The sequence below is a fragment of the Aquarana catesbeiana genome, linkage group LG01 (assembly GCF_042186555.1).
Source record: "Aquarana catesbeiana isolate 2022-GZ linkage group LG01, ASM4218655v1, whole genome shotgun sequence".
Taxonomy (NCBI): Eukaryota; Metazoa; Chordata; class Amphibia; order Anura; family Ranidae; genus Aquarana; species Aquarana catesbeiana.
In genome coordinates, this window is record NC_133324.1 from 285877945 (window position 1) to 285901198 (window position 23254).

The following is a 23254-nucleotide window of genomic DNA, read 5'->3' on the forward strand; positions in this document are numbered from 1 at the left end:
AACACTGGTGCACAAATATCCATCTACACACGCACACGCACACGCACACGCACACACACACACACACACACACACACCTGTGAGGTGCTACATCAAAAATGAAAATAAAACCTCAGTCCCACAAAAGCTGCTTCCACCTACCAACACTCATGTGTGTCAGATACCAATATGAAACAAATAAAGGTGTAGCACTAGATCACAATATACCACCATTAATTACACCTGTAAGTTGTTATTCAGCTAGGGGGAAGATCGCTGTGGAAGATAAGGCACGCATAAAGATTCCATTTAAAGGGGACACAAGCCACATATGACCCGACATTTATATGTGGGTCCTATTTGTCAGGTGAAAGCACATCTGGTGGAAGGGGATCACTGCGATGTGGAGGAGTGGTGATGTTCACCGACGTGGTGAAAAATAGAAGAATGCATGTGTTTGTTTTAGGCCTCATGTACACTGCTGCTGCTAAACAGACGTTTAGGAGCAGTTGGGCATTTTTTCAGCTGCTCCTGAACTCTCCTCTATGTTATCTTATCAGTACATGTACACAGGGCCGTTTATAGTCGTTTCTAGGCAGTTGAGATTAAAGGGTTTTTTTGGGAACAAAAAAAAAAAATGGGTTCAGACACTAAGTGTAGAGGCACTTCAAGCGCCAAACGCTTCTAAACGCGGTAACTCGCGTTTAGTCACGTTTTGTTTACAGGCGTCTTTCATGTTTGGCTATTTTTGAAAGAAAAAAATGTTTTTTTTTTTTTAAACGCTTTTAAAACGCAAATGCGGCAAAGCGAACGTTTTAAACGTGGGCTACTATCTGTTAAGTTAAATTGTTCAGGAGAGGTTGTAAAAACGTCCCGTGTACATGAAGCCTTAGAGACTTTGATTATTACATTAGCTTTTTTAACTTAGAGTTGTAAAGGCAGAAGTTTTTTTTATCTTAATGCATACCTTTTGTGTGTAGCAGCCTCCTCAGCATACACCCCCCCCACATTACCTACCTGAGCTCCTTCTCTCTCCAGCGATGTCCACGATCTCCTAAGTCATCCAGTACACGCCTCCTGAATGGCTGAGACAGAGCAGCGGCGCTATTGGCTCCCGCAGCTGTCAGTCAATCAAGGGAGAGAGGGGCGGGGCCTGGTTGGAGCTCCGTGTCTGAATGGATACATGGAGCTCTGACTCAGCCTGGGTGCCCCCTGTAGCAAGCTGCTGGCTGAGGGGCATTTAAAAGGAGGGAGGGGCTAGGAGCAGCAAAGAGGGACCCCAGAAGAGGAGGACCCAGGCTGCTCTGTGCAAAACCAACTACACAGAGGAGGTAAGTATAACATGTTTTTTTTTTAATGAGCCTTTACAAATAACTTTAACTATGTTTGTTTTTTAGCATATAAAAACACAAAGAGGCACAAGATATATTTAGTGATGCACTGATGTGGTGAATAGGAGAGAAACACAAGCGTTTTCAAGTGAGATTTTATTTGATACTCACATTCGATTTTTTTTTTGTTTAGATAAAACACAAAAAGGCATAAGTGGTGTTATAGTGTGATCTAGCACTACACCTTTGTTTCATAGTGCATGGCTATTGCTTGACAAGTTTGGATTGATAACTGATAGATCAAAGTGTAAATCACCTACATAACATGTACAAGGGTGAATGCATCTTTTCAGTCACAAAAAAAGTAACTAAAATCATATCCACGATTAGATTATCCAGCCAAAGCAGTTTAGTATTTTTTATAACAGGTCTCAGCCAGTTGCAAATAGCAGAGGTCTGATGCCTTTATTAGCAGAGAGTAAGCCTGCAACAATTTACAAAGCAGAAGAGAAGCAACATCCACAGAAACATGTTAAAGCCAAACTCTAGCCAAAACCCTTTTTGGTTTCATAGTGAATAGCACAAGGAAGGGTCGGAACCTTACTGTCCTGGTGACAGGAGGTGTTTTGCCTGGAGTCAGGCTTCAACCAATAAGGACACATTCCTTAAAGCAATACACCACAGTCAACAATTGTTAAAGTGCCCTTTAATGCAGCTTAAGATCATCTGTGTACAGCAGAGCCCCATAGCACATTGGTTTAGGTAATGTAAAATGGCAGAAAAAGCCCGCTTCCCCTCCCCTTTAATATGATTCACATGGCAGAATTTTCCCCACAAAGCTGGAAGTACTTGGTAAGAATGGAGGGACCCAGGTAGACCAGGACTAATGTACGAAGTGCTGGATACACTAAGCCTGTAGTGGAGAGCTTCCAGCTGGGAGATGCACACCGGAGCCAACAGGTGAAGAGAATAGGGAATGGGGAGGATTGGGGACAAAAGAAATAGAGAAACAAAAACACAAAATTATGGAATGAGAGAAAAAACAGTGTGGAGAAATGACTAGGCATCATGAACGCAGATATCCAAAACATTTCTCCAATGTACTCTTACATTAATTAAAGTAACATGGATGCTTGGAGTGTACTACTACTCCTACAATGCAACTAGACTGGTACATACATTTATTTTTCTAAAGCTACAAATGCACCATATAAAAACTATACACAAACAAGACTCAGAGAAGAACTTACAAGACAAAAGACTCAAAGCACAGAAAGTCATACAATGCAACACCATGCCATTCAAAGTTTGAAAACAGAAAATGACGCTAAAAATTGAACGTAAAGCCAATAGGGTATATATATCTGAAAATTATGGGAAAAAAAAAAAATTGGGTTTTTCTACTCACCGTAAAGCATTTTCTCAGAGTCCTTTGAAGGACACAGCTGGACAATAATTAAGCAACCTAGGGTTATACTGCTGCCTATAGGAGAAATGGACACTAGACACAAGAAGACTGAAAGCCAAACCCCTTGATGCTATAACCCCTCCCATCTCACATCTGCTTAGTTGTAGCAAAAGAAAAACAATGGCATATGAGGGGAGGGAGCTATGTTAGGTTACATGAAGACAGCTTAAAGTGATTGTAAAGGCTCATTTATTTATTTTTTTAATTAACAAACATGTTATATTTACCTCCTCTGTGCAGTTGGTTTTGCACAGAGCAGCCCAGATCCTCTTCTTAGGTCCCTGTCTGCTGCTCCTAGCCCCTCCCTCCTTTGAGTACCCCTCAGCCAGCAGCTTGTTACTGGGGGCACCCAAGCCGAGTCAGAGCTCCGTGTATCATTCAGACACGGAGCCCGGACCTGGCCCTGCCCCATCTCTCCCCTGATTGGCTGACTTGGATTGACAGCCGTGAGAGCCAATGGTGCCGCTGCTCTGTCTCAGCCAATCAGGAGTAGTGTCCTGGATGGCTGAGGGGATCGTGGACATCGCTGGAGAGAGATGGGGCTCAAGTAGGGAATTAGGGAGGTGCTGCTACACACAGAAGGTTTATCATCTTAATGCAGGAACATGAAAAAAACCTTCTGCCTTTACAACTCCTTTAAACCATTTGCCGACTGCAATAGGCATTTATACACGTTGCGGTTCGCAAGTGGTTTACCGGGGTTATGGCTGAAGCTTTTAGCCAAAGTTCTGGTATCTTTTTTCTAGCCGACGGCTGGCCTTCTCATGAAAGCAATCCAAGCAGCTCATTAGCCACGGGATCACTTTCAGAAGCAGCAGGAGGGGACACCCCCCTCCCGCCGGTGTTTCTTGGGCTTATTGTTTTTACCGAAGCGCCCGAGAAACGATCCAACTGTTCGGCTGGCTGGTCACAGAGGTGAAAAAGGAGACCAGATCTTCTTGGATCGCCTCTTTGGCCTTGGAGGTCCAGAGTGACAACATGGCATCACTTCCGATCTAGGACAGAAGTAAAACAAAATAAAAAAAAGTTTTGATCTTTTGCCTACAAAAAGGTAAAGGAGAGATGTGGGGTCTTTTTGACCCCACATCTCTCCATAAAGAGGACCTGTCATCCTTATTTATATTACAAGGGATGTTTACATTCCTTGTAATAGGAATAAAAGTGATAAAAAAGGGGACAGTGTAAAAATAAAGAATGAGATGAAATAAATAAAAAGGGCCCCCATCCTTCCATGCTCACGCGTAGAAGCGAACGCATATGAAAGTCACGCACGCATATGTAAACGGTGTTCGCACCACACGTGAGGTATCCCGTGAACATTAGAGCGAGAGCAATAATTCTAGCGCTAGACCTCCTCTAACTCTGAACACGTAACCTGTAAAAATTTTGAAAGCGTCACCTATCGAGATTTTATTTCAACAGTGAACTAGTGTGCTTCTCTAAATCATCCAAACAATGTGTAAACAAAAATATCTGAATAAGGTCATTAAATAGTGTTAACTTAATACAATCCTTATAAACTATATTTGAAATAAACAAAAAACAAGGAATGTGTGAATATAGTCCTTTAAAGAAAAAAATTCATAAGTGACAGTTCAAGAATTGAATCCCAGACAAGCAACTCAATCCGATAGTGAATGACCAAGTGATTTATCAATGTCCTAAACAAGACATAACGAATGGTGCTCAGATGGATGCCTTCGCCATATATAACATGCGCCTCTTACCAGACATATATGATCTAAAGTTAGAGTTCTCACTCGCTCAGGGAACATCCAAAGAGTTCAGCAGCAAGAAGGAAATTCATCCCGACCCACTCTTAGCAATATAGTGATCCAAGGATATCAAGCACATGGAATAGCAGACTTGTAATCTCTCCCAACATATGCAAAAAAGAGGAAGACTTTGTAGTGTAATACGTTTAAAAACAAGTATTTATTAAAAGCATCAAATGCACTTACACTTAAAGCGGAGTTCCACTCATATAAAAGTCAGCGGCTACAAAAAGTGTAACTGCTGACTTAATAAACAGACACTCACCTGTCCCACAGTCCAGTGATGCGGACGCACAATGCCTCGCTCCTCTCCGCATTGTAACTGTGGGGGCGCCCGGCTGTGGCTTTACAGCCGGGCGAGCCGCACTACGCGTTGTGAATGGCTGGGCATTCTTCTGGAATCTGCGATGTGTCCTAGAAGATTGCAGGGAGGGAGGGGGGAGAGGTGAACTTCCTTCTCGAGACGCAGCACCAGGGGAGGAAGAGTGGAGCTGGGTGCCTGTCAAAACTGGGTACCCCCCCCCCCCAAAAAAAAAAATGACATGCCAAATGTGGCATGTCAGGGGGTCACCAGTACTTAAAGCAGTAGTACCATTTTTGGGTGGACCTCCACTTTAAGAAGTGTAAAACCAGCGAGACACAAATCGTGACAAGTACAGTGGCGGCCGCACCAGCCTGCTCATGCGGAATGACGTCACAGAAGTATATGTGGTCAAGGCATATATCTGAGTACCGTTTGTTATGTCTTGTTCAGGACACAGATAAATCACTTGGACCAGCTTGGTTCAAACAATAAATCTAAAGTTCAATCGAACCTGGAGATAGGCTCTAAAGGACTGGGAAAGAACAGGATTGTGCGCTTAGCCCCTCAGAGTACCAGACTGAACATCAGAATCATTGCAACATGGGGGTCACTTTATTTTTGAGGAACTCACACTTGTGTTCAAATGTTGGTTTTATGGATCTGTCCTTTACCTATATACCAGAGGTACAATTATACTGTTAGTTACGGTTGTTGCCTTTTTTTTTTTTTTTTTTGTATGCTGTTTTAAATAGCCCCCTCTTGCAGGAACTGTATCCTTTAATATAAATTTTCTGATATCTACAATGTATGTCCCACACACAGTTTTGAGTAATGGAAACAACTTGACTTAAAAATATAGTAAAAACATAAAAGAACTGGGAAAACCTGAACTCATTGGCTAAGATTTCCAAGATCCGGTATGAACCTACCAGTAGCTGTTGACAGGACAAAAACAATCTTGCAATTCTAACAAAAAATATAGCTGAAGTAAAGGAACACCCATTATCTTAAGGACACAAAGCAGTAGGGGGCAAGTGTGAAGTGGTAGGGTTATAGCCTCAAGGGGGCTGGCCTTCAGTTTCTTTGTGCCTAGTATCAGTTTTTCTGTAGCTGGCAATTATTAAGCTATGTCCCCCAATGGATGATTGAGAAAGAGGGATTTAAGCATATGCTTCTAAGCAGGTTTTCCAAGTCACACTGACATGCAACTTTGAAATCGCGCGGCCTCAAGTGAAGTTGCACGATTTCAAAGTCGGATTCAGTGTGACCAAAGACTTAAAAATTTATGTGCAAGTAGTATCAGCTGTGCAAAACTCATACTGTAACCAAAGCCAGGAGGTTGTGTGCAGAGTTCAACAAGATGCTTAATCAATGCATGAAAACACACAAAAACATTGTAAACGTGTAGCCACCTTTTCAAACAGTTCCCAGGTAATCGGAAAACAAATTACTTATGTGGTCTGTGAACTGGCTACGATTCTATGAACTATGAATTTGCTTAAACCTCACCCAATTTTCCAGGTATGAAGCAGCATGTTACTTCTCCCACCTAACAGCACTTGTGCCTGGTGACTAGCTCAGAGCTGTTACATGGGGCAGGAAGAGAGTGCTCAGCCTTCTGTAAGACCAGACAACTCAGTTTGGAACTAACAACACAGGGCTTCCTTTACTGACTTCCAACAATGGCAAGCATCTCCAGCCGAGGAAGGTGAAATGCCTCCGTTACTCCACCCAGCATGTGCAAAGTAAATGTCACTTTAATAAATTTACTTTGCACATTTGCTTAAGTATGCATGCATACATATTACATCTTGCAAATAAGCTATTACCTTAGCATGAGGAGACTGCATCTTGAGATACATTTCATGAGAGTAATGATGAAGCCACATCTCCACAAATATCTGGAAAAAACCCCAAAGAAAAATGATGACTGACTGTATTTCATTCATAGGTTTTTAACACATGCTTAACTTATTCATTAATGTAAATATGCATATAAAAATGTATCTACTTTTCTTTTCACAGTTTTGAATACAGGTTGATATTTGTAAATGATACATCATTTGCACAAGTGATTATAACTAGGCAGTGTAGCGACCAACTTCTGAAAAAAAAAAAAACAACTTGTGATCAGCAATGTATACTACTGCATTATCTTATTTTGCCAGATGCTCTAGTCTAGACAAAAAAGAAAGCAGCCATTTGGTGTGTGTACACCACACTAGCTGCAATACTTGTGATTCATTAAGGTATGGTCCACAAATAAGGATGTGGACATCATTTGGGGATGAAGATGGCAATACCATGGGTTTAGACAGAATGGCTAGAGTCTGTACAGCTGATAATCTATGTCCATCGCATACATTGTCCTGATCTAGATATAAAGTACACTGGTCATAAGAAAAAAATAGGGTTTTTAAAACAGCTTACCTGTAAAATCCTTTTCTTTGAAGTACATCAGGGGACACAGAGCCATAGTGGTTACTATGCGGGTTATAGGCCACCTTCAGGTGATGGACACTGGCACGCCCTAAGATAAAAAGTGCACTCCCTATATAACCCCTCCCACCACTGGGAGTATCTTAGTTTTGTAGCAAAGCAATACACGTGTATACCAAAGAAGGGAGGGACCTCTGTGTCCTGTGATGTACTTCAAAAGAAAAGGATTTTACAGGTAAGCCGTTTTAAAAATCCTAATTTCCTTATCGTACATCACGGGACACAGAGCCATAGTAATTACTATGTGGGATGTCCCATAGCAATGCCAACTGAAGGGAGGGAGACGCAACAAAAAGTAGGGCAATAAGAGACTAAAGGACTTATACTGCAACCTGCAGTAGACTGCGCCCAAAGGCGATAGCCTCATGACCTTTTACATCCATTTGATATAATCTGGTAAATGTATAGACTGAAGACCAAGTCGCAGCCTTGCAGATTTGAGCCATGGAGACTTGGTGATACACCGCCCAGGAAGCACTAACAGCCCTAGAGAAGTGCATCTTGATTCGAGTGGGTGAAATCCACCTCTTTAAAGCATAAGCTTGAATGATTACTTGTGGAATCTATTTAGAATAGTAGATTTTGATGCTGTCTGTCCTTTTAGGACCTTCAGGCAACACGAACAAAAACATCCGTTTCCCGAATCTGAGCAATCGCCTTTAAGTAGACATTGACTGCTCTCACCACATCAGAAAAACGTAGTGATTTTTCTTCCAAAGAACAGGGTTCTGGAAAAAAGACGGTAGAACAATATCCTGGTTTAGATAAAAACCTGATACTACCTTTGGTAAAAAGTTAGGATGAGTAGAAAATACTACATTATCCTTGTGAACAATAAAGATATGGCTCTTTACAAGAAAGAGCAGCCAATACAGATACCCTTCTTGCAGCAGATATGGTTACCAGAAAAAATAGTTTTCCTTGTCAAAAAAGGACCGAGGGAATATGTCGTATCGGCCCAAAAAAAGGCTGTTTTGTAATGCCGACAAAACTAAATTCAAGTCCTAAGGGTTCAGGGGTTACTTAACCGGAGATTAAGCCATGTTACCCCCTGAATAAAGTTATGGGCCAAAGAATGTGAAGCAAGTGGTCGTTGAAATAATACCAATAAGGCCGAGACCTGTCCTTAGAAAGTACTCAAGGCCAGCTTTATTTCTCACCTCATCTCCAGAAAAATCAAGGACTCTACCTTGACTTATTTCCTGGGGTGCAGCTCCTGGTTTCACACCAGGAGACATATGTTTCCCAGACTCCATAATAAATAACCATGGAGGCCGGCTCTGCATCAACCAAGGTAGAAAACTACCAAACCTGACAGCCCACGCTTCTTCAGAGTGTGGGCCTCAATAGCCAAACCGTTAAATTTAGCGTTTATAAAGTAGGATGGAAGTCCGGACCTTTGCGAGAGAAGATCTGGCCGTGAAGGCAGGGTCCATGGGTTCCCTACTGCCATCTTTACAATCTCTGCATACCAAGATTTCCTGGACCCCACTGGAGGGTCACAAGAATCAAAGACTTCCCTTCCTGCTTGATCGTGTGAAGAAGTTGTGGATGCAGGCAGAATAGGAGTGTAAGCGCAAATCAGTGAGAACCGATTCCATGGGAATAGCAAAGCACCCGCTCCACATGCTAGCGGATCCTTTGTTCTTGACTCAAAGTTGTCAATCTTTTTTGTTGATTCTGGACGCAAACAGATCTAGGTCTGGGATCCCCCATCCTTGACATATTGACCGGAAGATATCGGGGTGAAGGAACCATTTTCCCAGGAACAACTGCTGGCGACTCAAGTAGTCCGCCTGCCAACTTTCTATTCTCTGGGCCGCACAACTTCTTGTGCCCCCTTGGTGATTATTATAGGCCATTTCTGTGGCATACGCAGATTGAATCCTAGCAGGACAATACCTTAAACTGAACGTTCAGGCCCTCAGGACCAAGAGTCCTGCCTGAATTTCTAAAATGTTAATGGGAAAGGCCATTTCTGATCTAGGCCACTTCTCTTGAGAGAAAGATTTTTTTCTCTGGATCCTTAGGAACGTTTGATCTGAGAAAACGAAGAGACGGAAACTCTTGGAACTCCAGTTTGTACATTTGGAGCTATTGAGGAAGTCCCCCATTTGTCTTGACATTCCTTTTGCCAGATCCCTGAGAACTGCAGAAAAATATTTCTCCTTATTGAGCAAGCGGGGGTACCGCCTCATAATGAGGCTTCAGTACCTTGTAGGTTTCCTCCTCTAAGACCTCTTTAGTTCCTGGGGTTAACCCTGAGAATTACCTTTTGAACCTGACGGCGGCAGCCGTCGCGACTGCCTGGAGGCTGATGCCCCTGGCACAGAAGAAGGAGCTTCACTTAAATGGCAAAAAAACTGAGGTACTCCCAGTAAGGGGGAGGGGTTATATAGGGGGTTGAACTTCCTGTCAAGGGTGTGCCAGTGTCCAATCACCTAGTGATACCCTATATAACCCATCAGTAATTACTGAGACTCTGTGTCCCGTGATGTACGAGAAAGAAAAGGGGGTATCTTTCTTACTAGAAATTCTTTGGATATATCATCCAAAATATCCCCAGATAGCTGTTTCACCGCAAAAAGGAAGACTAGCCAGGAGCTTCTTGCATGACGCTTAGCAAAGGGCACAAGGCCCAAATGATAGAGTCTGTCATAGCAACTATTGCAAACATAAAGCTGCCTCCTGGACCTGCTGAGCAGGATAACCTTTAACACCTGTTTAAACTGGTTTCTCAATGATTAACCAATTACTGTCAGCGCAGGCTGAGACACTCAACCTGCCAGAGAGAAAATGCTTTTAATAGGAATTCCAACCTTTTATCCATTGGATCCCTAAGTATTTGAGTATTGTCTGCTGGACAAGTCAAACTTACTCACAAAGGATATAGTAGCGTTAACTGCTGATATACCCCACTTAGTGAATTTTCTCTACCATAGGATAAAGTGTGAAAAACTTTTAGAAAGAAAAATAATGCTTATCTGGGTAATCCTCCAGATACAAAAAAACTTTTCCAACAAAGAATGGACAGGAAAAAGCATGCACAGCTTGAGGAGGCTTTAGCGAACCCAAACATTCAGTTAAGGGTACATAAATGTGGAGCGGATCATTCAGCAAGAAATTGTACCATCAATCTTACAGATTGTGAACGCTGACTCTCTCGCATTTGACACCTCAGAAGGGGAGTCATCAGCCTTACCACGGTCCCCTGAGGGAATCGTCTTCTCCTGCCCCTAGTTCCTCAGTCTGAGGGTCCCAGGAAAACGGAAGAGAACCTTGCATCTTGACCGCACTGGGATGCGATTAAAGTCGCTAAACTTTTTTTTTTTTTTTAAACCTACCATGGCTGAGGAAAGAGTAAAAAGAACAGGGGCTGCAGCTTTGAAAACAGTTGCAAATATTTCATGGTCCCGATGCTCACGCTGACCAGCCACCCCTTTCTCAGGGGAGGATGCCATTTGTAGAGTAGGTTTTCCAGAGCTTGAGGGAGACCCTTTTAGCTCCTTTTTTGGGAGTGTTTCAACCCCCCCTCTGAACATAGCCCGATGCGCAAAGCAGAGGTACTCCAGAAGAAATCGCATCCATTGCTTGTGCAATAGTCAGCCACTGCTGCTGCTATCAATGCTCAGCCTGATGCAATAGTAAACGTGTCAAAAAGTATGCTTGTGTCACCAACCTTTCATGCCCCTTTACGCTCTTGCGTCCCTCCACCAACTTAAGCAGTAATAATGGTGCAAAAAAAAAAAAAAAAAACACACCTACCCGCGCTGGACGTTGGAGGACGCCAACACCGTGCTAAGCTCTGCCCCCCCTCTGTCGCCCTAGCCTTCCTCTCTCTCTCTTTTTTTTTTTTTTTTTTTTAATTTTCCCACAGAGCGCGGGCCTCTGATCCTACAGGACCGACATGTGAGGGGGAAAAAAACATGGCGAGGAGAGAGCCTGGAAGCCCCTGAGTAGCGGCGTGCTGAACTTTTTTTTTTTTCGTTCTTAATCTCTTCTGGAGGACATCATCACCATTCATCCCTGTTCTTAGATATAGCATTAAACTTGTTCTAGGATTCAATAATAAATTCATTTATTGGGTTTATCTATTAATTTGATCTGACCTCTATTACCATAATACCTTTGTCTTTGAGTGTGTTGTTGAGGGATTTCCATAATTTATAGATAATTTCACGTTATTTCCTATACATTTTTATTTTTCTATTCTGGTTTGTTTTTATTCAGGATAATAATAAAGATTACATTCTTTTAAAATGGGTTCTTTTTGTATCTTAGAGTAGGTTAAAAGAATGGAATTATATACAGATGTCTTTTTTGATACATTTTCATGGGTGCTGGTATGGATTTTTGTGGAGGGTGTGTGCTTTTTGTGCACACGAAGCTTAATAGATTTTGACCTCTGTGACCAGACCCACACACACTTCACATTCATTTTTTTGCTGTACGACAGCCGATGATGCATTTAATCATCTTACTCTGCTGGAGTCTCCACCCCCATGATTAAGCTCCGAAGGGAGGAGCAAAATACGCTCGGGACGTGACCTAGCGGGAGCCCGGTCTGAGACTGCCACATACTTCATTACAGCAAGTTTGCTTTGATGCAAGGACCAAGGGATACAGCTTTTGTTTCACACTGATGTTTGGGGCTGAGACAAGCTCCTACCCTGGCTGGTAAATTTGCAGCAGTGGGCACAGGCCTACAACCCCTCACAGCCTAGGCAGCAGACTCAATTCTCTATGAACTCTGAGTGACACAACCAGACCAAGCACATAGCAAACCAATTTCTGAGAAAAGTCATAAGTCTTAGTTTCTGCAAATTTTTAAAAAGAGGAAGTAAACTTCCTCTGCAGACATGTACCTATAGGTAAGCCTATAATAATTCTTACCTATAGTTAGTGTAAATATCTCCTAAACGTGTAGTTTTGGATTTACATTGCATGCAGCCAGTGACATCCCTGGCACATGCGCTCTGAAGGAACGGCCGTTCCTTCCGAGTCCCATGCTATGTACATACCCTCAAATTAAACCTGAGAGTATGCACTTTCAGCCCATATCCATTATAGAACTATAGCTTGAATAGGTTTTGGTAAATATAATAATAGTGGTATAGCATAATCATACATAAAGACTATAGTATCACACTAAACAGCGCTAATGTTGAGCAGAGATAAACGTACATGCGGCCAACTTCACATGAAAAAAAGTCCTTTTTACAAAAAGCGGTGATAAATACAGAGTGTAGTTCAGACAGTGTCCACCAGGTGTTTGTAAAGCAGATTCTCAGTGTGCACCTTCCACCAGTCAATCAGATCCCACCATGTGATGACACTCCCCTCAGGGGGTTAAACTCACCAGAACTAGGTAGTATTAAGCCTTCAAGGAAATAACAACCAAACCACAAACTGCTGCTACCACCACTCCGGAGGATTCTCAGATGATCAGGGACCGAAATTAAATCAACAACAAAAGAAAAGCGCACATAGCGTAATCCTGTTTATTGAGTATAAATCCCGTCACATCACACAAACCCCCCCCCTTCAATAAAGGTTCGTACATTAGCATAGCAATCAACTAAGCACATCATAAGAGGCGTTTACTTCACCGCAGTAGACAAGCCACCGGCTCAGCTGTCCAGGAGCCGCTATCCACTTCCTGGTTCGCGGTGGAACGCAAACGTCACTTCCAGCGTCGCATAAGCCACGCCCTGACGCGTTTCGTCATATCCTGACTTCGACAGAGGGCGTGGCTACACGACAAAAGCACGGCTTAAAAATTGTACCACCTCTACCTCCTCAGCCAATCACAGTGTAGACGGCGTGACGGCTGGTGCACGCCGTCCGCCGAAGTAAACACAGGCGGCTTAGTACAGGAGGAGACGAGGGACATTTCGCCACACTGCACTTATTATAGCATGAATACAAAATATGTATATCCATACACCCACTAGCCAGATAGGCTAGAATGTGGGTGTATACATAGTCACTACATATATTCTTCTTCATGGGGCTAAAACTTATATACATGTGCAAAATACCGCATATTAAACACACATGTGCAAAACTGTAAAATACACCATACGCGGTCTGCTAGATATCAGCGCCAACTTCGTTAACATATATTGAACGGATTATTACATATAAAAAGCCCCTAATTCAATATAGTACCGTCATTTATACATTGCTCAGTAAAAATCATAGTATTTAACAAGAGATAAGATTATTGTCATAATCATATTTTCAATAAAAGAACTATTACAAAAAATATTTTTTCACAAATTAATACTCATTGCTGCAGTAAAAAAAAAAAAAAATCGTTAAAATCCAAAACATTAATTACAGTCACAGATTTAACTAAAACAGCTACATAGAACATACTTCCACAAAGCTAGAGACAGCAGATGTATAGATTCTAAATACATATAAATTTTCCAATATAAATAAAAGGAAGCAGCATGCATTCACAGAGGAGCTGGAATAGAGCAGAACCAGTATAAATCAGTATAAAAATAGTTTAAAAATAATCCATATAAAAAAGATCTATATAGGAAAATAATTCATATAAAAAATGATTCATATAAAAAATGATTCATAGAAAGAGTGATTCATAGAAAGAGTGATTCATATAAGAAAAAAGAATCCCAAGGGTCAGTAGTCGCTTATGAAGCAGTTAATATCTAGATCCACGTTCAACCCTTTCGGCGATAATGTATCTGCCAAAAAGATCCATTGGGTCTCTCTCCTAGATAAATCGCAAACAAGGTTTGAGCCCCTCCATTTTGTTTTTAAGTGGTCAACGCCCCAAAATTTGAGGCCTGAAGGGTCCTGATTATGCTTTTATTTGAAATGGAGCGAAACATTGTGGTCTTTAAAACCTATTTTTATATTTGTTATATGCTCTGTAATCCTGACTCTTAAAAGCCTCTTAGTGCGTCCTATATAAATGAGCCCACATGGACATTGCAGAGCATAGACCACAAAGGGAGTATTACAAGTAATAAACTCATTGATGGCAAATTCTTTGTTATTAGACGTGGATAAGAAACTTTCCAAAGCCCTCATTGGTCTATCAACTTCCCTACATGCGCGACACCTCCTGCAACTAAAAAAACCTTTTCTATCCCAAAAAGTGGGGGGCCTAGAGGGAGGGTCTAACACCTTCCGCACTATTTTGTCCGCAATGCTCTGGGACCTTCTATAGATAAACTTAGGCCTACATGGTAAAACTGTATGCAACACTTTGTCCATACGCAAAATGTGCCAATGGGCATTAAAGATGTCTTCCACCTCCCTATATTGGGAGTGAAACCCGGAGATGAAGCTCCATTCATGATTGTCCATATTCTGAACAAATGGCCCCTCTTCTAAAAAAGAATTTCTGGGTTGCACAGCCAACTCCTGAATAATGGAGTTCAATGCTTCCTCACGATAACCCTTTTCCATAAACTTTTTCTTTATAGTTTGGGCTTGCAGTAAAAAATCCCCTTCTTCCGAACAGTTCCTTTTTACTCTAGTGAGTTGTCCCTTGGGTATATTTTTTAACCACTTAGGGTGATGGCCACTATCAACGGGTAGGTAACTGTTGGAGTCTGTAGGCTTAAAATAGACCCTAGTTCCCAACCTATTCCCTTGTCTGAAGATACTCACATCCAGAAAATGAATCTCTCTCTGACTAAACTCGCTAGTCAGTCTGATATTATTGGCATTGGAATTGAGCTCCCTCAAGAATTCTTGTAAACTCTCACTTGACCCTTCCCAGATAAAAAACAGGTCATCAATATACCTTTTGTATAGCAAAAGTTGGGTGCGAGTGGGAGAAAAAAAATCACTTTGTCCTCCCACTCCCCCATAAACAAATTTGCTATACTCGGGGCAAATTTGGCCCCCATAGCGACGCCTCTACACTGGGAAAAGAACTGGCCGTTAAACCAAAAGAAATTATGGCTTAAACAAAAATCTAGGGCATTCCTGATGAAAACTTTTTGGTTATGTGGTAAATCCTCACGTTGGCACAGGGCCCAGTTAAGAGCTAGAAGGGCATCATCATGTTGAATGATTGAATAGAGGGATGCCACATCCACAGTGACCAGATAAAGCTCTTGTTTCCCCGTTAAATCGACCGGTTTTAAAATCTGTAGGAGACTCTTAGTGTCCCTAAGATATGCCTTGGTCTGTGTCACGCTACCTTGAAGAAAATGATCCAAGTATTGGCCCATCCGGAACGTGATGGAGCCAATACCATTTACTATTGGCCTCCCGGGGGGGTTATTCAGATCCTTATGTATCTTAGGAAGGGTATAAATTGTAGGGATTCTACTACTACTCAGTACAAGAAATCTTCTTTCTCTATTGGACAAGACACCTGTTGCATAGCCCATTTTAACGAGATTCCTAAGATCTTTTTCATATTGCGCAGTAGGATCCTTCGCTAATTTCACATACGTGTTACCATCATTTAACATCTCAGTAAGGTGGTTCTGATAAAAATCCTTGTTTAAAACCACTACCCCACCCCCCTTATCAGCGGGCCTTATGAATATCTCCTTCCTTTATATGTTGGGGATTAACATTCTTTTTTGGTATTAGCTGCTCCAGATCACGTGTTACTAATCCTTTAAAAACCTCAACATGCTGATTTGCGCTATTGAGAGGATTAAAGAGGGATTTATTTCTCAATCCACTGTCCCTAGGATCTAAAGTCCTGACTATAGCTGGTTGGGAATTCCTATTCAAGAAATGCTTCTTGATATTTATTTTTCTTATATATTTATGTATGTCAATAAAAACATCAAAGTTATTAATGGGCCTTTTAACCACTTCCCTACCCGCCCATAGTCATATGACGTCCACAGATGGGATCTCCCATCCTGGGTGGACGTCATATGACGTCCTGGGATTCCCGGCCGTCTAGGGGGCGCGTGCGCGCCGCCGGGAGCGCGCGCGCCCGCCGCGTTCCTCGGGACCCGGTGCGTGTGCCCGGCGGCCGCGATGTCCGCCGGCCACCCGCGATTACCCGTTAACCGGGCTGGCATGTGGATCTGTGTGTGTAAACACACAGATCAACAGCCTGTCAGCTCTGAGGAGAGCGATCTGTGTTCCCAGAACGGAGGAACACAGATCGGTGTCCTCCCTTAGTGCGTCCCCTCCCCCTTCAGTTAGAATCATTCCCTAGGAAACATATTAACCCCTCCCCGCCCCCTAGTGGTTAACCACTTCACTGCCTATCACATTTACACAGTAATCAATGCAATTTTATAGCATTGATCGCTGTATAAATGTGATTGGTCCCAAAAATGTGTCAAAAGTGTCCGATGTGTCCGCCATAATGTCGCAGTCACCAAAAAAAAAAAATCGCGATCGCCGCTAAAAAAAAATAAAAAAATATATTTTTTTTAAAAATGCCATAAATCTATCCCGTATTTTGTAGACGCTATAACTTTTGCGCAAACCAATCAATATACGGTTATTGCGATTTTTTTTACCAAAAATATGTAGAAGAATACGTATCGGCCAAAACTGAGGAAAAAATGTGTTTTCAAAAAAAAAAAATTGGGATATTTATTATAGCAAAAAGTAAAAAATATTGTGTTTTTTTCAAAATTGTCGCTCTTCTTTTGTTTATAGCGCAAAAAATAAAAACCGCAGAGGCGATCAAATACCACCAAAAAAAAGCTCTATTTGTGGTGAAAAAAAGGACGTCAATTTCTTTTGGGTACAACGTCGCACGACCGCGCAATTGAAGTTTAAAGTGCGACAGCGCTGAAAACTAAAAATTGGCCTGGGAAGGAAGGGGGTGAAATTGCCCGGTATTGAACCGGTTAAGGCCACACTTTAAACCCAAATGCAAGATGTTGGTTTCTTTATGGGATAAAACCACATTACTTAAATTAAAAATGCCTCCTAGTCCTGCTCTCTCCTTTTTTTGGGCCCTTCTTCCTGCCCTACAGCCCCTTGTTCTTCTCTCTACTGACTGGGATGATGAACATAATCTCCCTCCCGTTGCGGCTGTTCCCTCCATTGTGGTTTGTGATAATCCTGTCTCGGCTGTGCCTGCCCTGGAGGCCTCCCCCTTCAGTGGGGCTGCCCCCGACCCCGCTTCTGCCAGCCTCTCCCCCTCCCTAAAAAAGGACGGGGCGATTGGAACCTTGTTCTATCCTCATTTCCTCTCAAAGGATCAAATCTATTATATACAGGGACCTGATACTGATTGTTGGAAGGCGTATAATAGGAATTGCCAGATCTATTCCTTCCCTCATTACCTCTCCCACGATCCATATTCCCTCTAACAGGGACACTAAGAGTCTCCTACAGATTTCAAAACAGGTCGATTTAACGGGGAAACAAGAGCTTTATCTGGTCACTGCGGATGTGGCATCCCTCTATTCAATCATTCAACATGATGATGCCCTTCTAGCTCTTAACTGGGCCCTGTGCCAACGTGAGGATTTACCACATAACCAAAAAGTTTTCATCAGGAATGCCCTAGATTTTTGTTTAAGCCATAATTTCTTTTGGTTTAACGGCCAGTTCTTTTCCCAGTGTAGAGGCGTCGCTATGGGGGCCAAATTTTCCCCCGAGCATAGCAAATTTGTTTATGGGGGAGTGGGAGGAAAAAGCGATTTTTTTCTCCCACTCGCACCCAACTTTTGCTATACAAAAGGTATATTGACGACCTGTTTTTTATCTGGGAAGGGTCAAGTGAGAGTTTACAAGAATTCTTGAGGGAGCTCAATTCCAATGTCAATAATATCAGACTGACTAGCGAGTTTAGTCAGAGTGATATTCATTTTCTGGATGTGAGTATCTTCAGACAAGGGAATAGGTTGGGAACTAGGGTCTATTTTAAGCCTACAGACTCCAACAGTTACCTACCCATTGATAGTGGCCATCACCCTAAGTGGTTAAAAAATATACCCAAGGGACAACTCACTAGAGTAAAAAGGAACGGTTCGGAAGAAGGGGATTTTTTACTGCAAGCCCAAACTATAAAGAAAAAGTTTATGGAAAAGGGTTATCGTGAGGAAGCATTGGACTCCATTATTCAGGAGTTGGCTGTGCAACCCAGAGATTCTTTTTTAGAAGAGGGGCCATTTGTTCAGAATATGGACAATCATGAATGGAGCTTCATCTCCGGGTTTCACTCCCAATATAGGGAGGTGGAAGACATCTTTAATGTCCATTGGCACATTTTGCGTATGGACAAAGTGTTGCATACAGTTTTACCATGTAGGCCTAAGTTTATCTATAGAAGGTCCCAGAGCATTGCGGACAAAATAGTGCGGAAGGTGTTGGACCCTCCCTCTAGGCCCCCCACTTTTTGGGATAGAAAAGGTTTTTTTAGTTGCAGGAGGTGTCGCGCATGTAGGGAAGTTGATAGACCAATGAGGGCTTTGGAAAGTTTCTTATCCACGTCTAATAACAAAGAATTTGCCATCAATGAGTTTATTACTTGTAATACTCCCTTTGTGGTCTATGCTCTGCAATGTCCATGTGGGCTCATTTATATAGGACGCACTAAGAGGATTTTAAGAGTCAGGATTGCAGAGCATATAACAAATATAAAAATAGATTTTAAAGACCACAATGTTTCGCTCCATTTCAAATAAAAGCATAATCAGGACCCTTCAGGCCTCAAATTTTGGGGCGTTGACCACTTAAAACCAAAATGGAGGGGCTCAAACCTTGTTTGCGATTTATCTAGGAGAGAGACCCAATGGATCTTTTTGGCAGATACATTATCGCCGAAAGGGTTGAACGTGGATCTAGATATTAACTGCTTCATAAGCGACTACTGACCCTTGGGATTCTTTTTTCTTATATGAACCACTCTTTATATGAATCATTTTCTATATGAATCATTTTTATATAAATTATTTTCCTATATATGTCGTTTTTATATGGATTATTTTTAAACTATTTTTATACTGATTTATACTGGTTCTGCTCTATTCCAGCTCCTCTGTGAATGCATGCTGCTTCCTTTTATTTATATTGGAAAATGTATATGTATTTAGAATCTATACATCTGCTGTCTCTAGCTTTGTGGAAGTATGTTCTATGTAGCTGTTTTAGTTAAATCTGTGACTGTAATTAATGTTTTGGATTTTAATGATTTTTTTTTTACTGCAGCAATGAGTATTAATTATTTTGTGAAAAAATATTTTTTGTAATAGTTTTTATTGAAAATATGATTATGACAATAATCTTATCTCTTGTTAAATACTATGATTTTTACTGAGCAATGTATAAATGACGGTACTATATTGAATTAGGGGCTTTTTATATGTAATAATCCGTTCAATATATGTTAACGAAGTTGGCGCTGATATCTAGCAGACCGCGTATGGTGTATTTTACAGTTTTGCACATGTGTGTTTAACCACTTGACAACTGGGCACTTAAACCCCCTTCCTAACCAGACCAATTTTCAGCTTTTGGTGCTCTCACATTTTGAATGACAATTACTCAGTCATGCAACACTGTAACTATATGAAATTTTTGTCCTTTTTTTCACACAAATGGAGCTTTCTTTTGGTGGTATTTAATCACCGCTGGGTTCTTTATTTTTTGCGTCGTAAAAGAAAAAAGACAGAAAAATCTGTAAAAAAATACATTTTTCTTCATTTCTGTTATAATATTTTGCAAATTAGTAATTTTTCTTCATATATTTTGGCCAAAATTTATACCGCTACATATCTTTGGTAAAATTAACCCAAATCGGTGGATATTATTTGGTCTTTGTGAAAGTTATAGAGTCCAAAAGCCATGGTGCGAATATCTGAAAATTGATCACACCTGAATTACTGACGGCCTATCTAATTTCTTGAGACCCTAACATGCCAGAAAAGTACAAATACCCCCCAAATGACCCCTTTTTGGAAAGAAGACATTCCAAGGTATTTAGAAAGATGCATGGTGAGTTTTTTGAAGTTGTCATTTTTTCCCACAATTCTTTGCAAAATCAAGGTTTTTTTTTTACTTTTTTTTTTTCCCACAAAATTGTCATATTAGCAGGTTATTTCTCACACACCGCATATGCATACCACAAATTACACCCCAAAACACATTCTGCTATTACTCCCGAGTATAGTGATACCACATGTGTGAGACTTTTACACAGCGTGGCCACATACAGAGGCCCAACATGCAGGGGAGCACCTTCAGGCGTTCTGGAGCACCCAGGCCAATTCTGACATTTCTCTCCTACATGTAAAAATCATCATTTATTAGCTAGAAAATTACATAGAACCCCAAAACATTATATATATATTTTTTTTAGCAAAGACCCTAGAGAATAAAATGGCGGTCGTTGCAACTTTTTATCTCGCACGGTATTTACGCAGCAATTTTTTTAATGCCTTTTTTTGGGAAAAAAAACTGTTTTGTGCTTTACAAAAACCAAAACAGTAAAGTTAGCCTAATGTTTTTGCATAATGTGAAAGATGAAGTTACGCCGAGTAAATAGATACCCAACATGTCACCTTTCAAAATTGCATGCGCTTGTGGAATGGCACCAAACTTTGCTACTCAAAAATCCCCATAGGCGACGCTTTAAAATTTTTTACTGGTTACATGTTTTGAGTTACAGAGGAGGTCTAGGGCCAAAATTATTGCTCTCGCTCTACCGATCGCAGCGATACCTCACATGTGTGGTTTGAACACCGTTTTCATATGTGAGCGGGACTTACGTATGCGTTCGCTTCTGCATGCGAGCACACAGGGACAGGGGCGCTTTAAAAAAATTTTTTTTTTTTTTTTTATTGTTCATTTTACTTTATTTATTTTAGTTTGATGCTTTTTTCCAAAAAAAAAAAATTTTGACCACTTTTATTCCTATTACAAGGAATATAAACATCCTTGTAATAGGAATATGGCATGACAGGCCCTCTTTACAGTGAGATATGGGGTCAATAAGACCCCACATCTCACCTCTAGGCTGGGAAGCCTGAAATAAAAAAAAAAAAAAAAAAAAAAAAAAAAAAAAGATCCTGGCTTCGATCGTAGCGGTGAGTCGGTAGAAGCGCGGGAGGGGGGGACATCCCCTCTCGCCTCCCGTAAGAACAATCAAGCAGTGGAACAGGGAATCGCCGGCTGAAAAAGCTGATATCTGAATGATGCCTGTAGCTGCAACCATCATTCAGATATCTTCGCACAAAGTCAAGGACGTTGTATGACGGCCGGCGGGCGGGAAGTGGTTAAAACGTTTGTTTTTTTTTTTAACACAAAGTTGTCCATTTATACAATATTTCTACCACATAACATGTACATACCAAAAATGACACCCCAAAATAGATTCTCCTGCTCCTCCTGAGTACGGCGATACCACATGTGTGAGACTTCCACAGCCTGGCCACATACAGAGGGCGAGTACAGCTGAGCATGGCTCAGCATGGCGGGGTATGGCAGAGTATGGCGGGGGCATGGCAGAGTATGGCGGGGGCATGGCAGAGTATGGCGGGGGCATGGCAGAGTATGGCGGGGGCATGGCAGAGTATTGCACAGCATTGCAGAGTATTGTGGGGGCATTGCAGTGTATTGCACAGCATTGCAGTGTATTGTGGGGGTATTGCAGAGTATTGCACAGCATTGCAGAGTATTGTGGGGGCATTGCAGAGTATTGCACAGCATTGCAGAGTATTGTGGGGGCATTGCAGAGTATTGCACAGCATTGCAGAGTATTGTGGGGGCATTGCAGAGTATTGCACAGCATTGCAGAGTATTGTGGGGGTATTGCAGAGTATTGCACAGCATAGCAGAGTATTGTGGGGGTATTGCAGAGTATTGCACAGCATTGCAGAGTATTGTGGGGGTATTGCAGAGTATTGCACAGCAGAAGGGATGGCTGAGCATGGATGGATGGATGGCTGGATGTCTCTGTGCAGCGCTGTGGGCACTACACATACAGCCCACAGCGCTGCAGACATCCATCCATCCCCCTCCCCGCTCACTGTGTACCGATCCGTACACAGGAGGGGAGGAGAGGAACCGGCGTCATCAGATGACGCCGGTCTGTTTACATGTGATCGCGCCGTCATTTGACGGCGCGATCACATGGTAAACGCCCGCGACCAGCGGCCATTTACCGGGATCCGTGATGCGCCGGGTCCTCTGGACACGGCGGTCACGGATGTGTTCGGGTGCGCGCCCCAGGGGGCGCGCGAGAGGGGAATTCTGGGAGGACGTCATAGTACGTCCTCTCAGAGTTATCCAACCGCCCTGCAGCCGTCATTCGGCTATGGGCCGGTTGGTAAGTGGTTAATATGCGGTATTTTGCACATGTATATAAGTTTTAGCCCCATGAAGAAGAATATAATATGTAGTGACTATGTATACACCCACATTCTAGCCTATCTGGCTAGTGGGTGTATGGATATACATATTTTGTATTCATGCTATAATAAGTGCAGTGTGGCGAAATGTCCCTCGTCTCCTCCTGTACTAAGCCGTCTGTGTTTACTTCGGCGGACGGCGTGCACCAGCCGTCACGCCGTCTACACTGTGATTGGCTGAGGAGGTAGAGGTGGTACAATTTTTAAGCCGTGCTTTTGTCGTGTAGCCACGCCCTCTGTCGAAGTCAGGATATGACGAAACGCATCAGGGCATGGCTTACGCGACGCTGGAAGTGACGTTTGCGTTCCACCGCGAACCAGGAAGTGGATAGCGGCTCCTGGACAGCTGAGCCGGTGGCTTGTCTACTGCGGTGAAGTAAACGCCTCTTATGATGTGCTTAGTTGATTGCTATGCTAATGTACAAACCTTTATTGAAGGGTGGGGGTTTTGTGTGATGTGACGGGATTTCTACTCAATAAACAGGATTACGCTATGTGCGCTTTTCTTTTGTTGTTGATTTAATTTCGGTCCCTGATCATCTGAGAATCCTCCGGAGTGGTGGTAG

General features: G+C 42.1%; 1 protein-coding gene across 2 annotated transcripts in view; it reads right to left on the reverse strand.

The window, feature by feature from the left end:
- The window catches only part of SMPD4 (sphingomyelin phosphodiesterase 4), a 95427-nt gene that overhangs the window by 46431 nt on the left and 25742 nt on the right, over window positions 1-23254 (reverse strand). The window contains exons 9-10 of one of the 2 annotated variants that reach the window (XM_073629220.1): window positions 6687-6758; window positions 2160-2243 (exon numbers count right to left, since the gene is read on the reverse strand). In XM_073629220.1, the coding sequence (XP_073485321.1) occupies window positions 2160-2243; window positions 6687-6758 (156 nt within the window). The remainder of the gene's footprint in view (window positions 1-2159; window positions 2244-6686; window positions 6759-23254) is intronic. The other variant, XM_073629221.1, reaches the window with a different exon arrangement.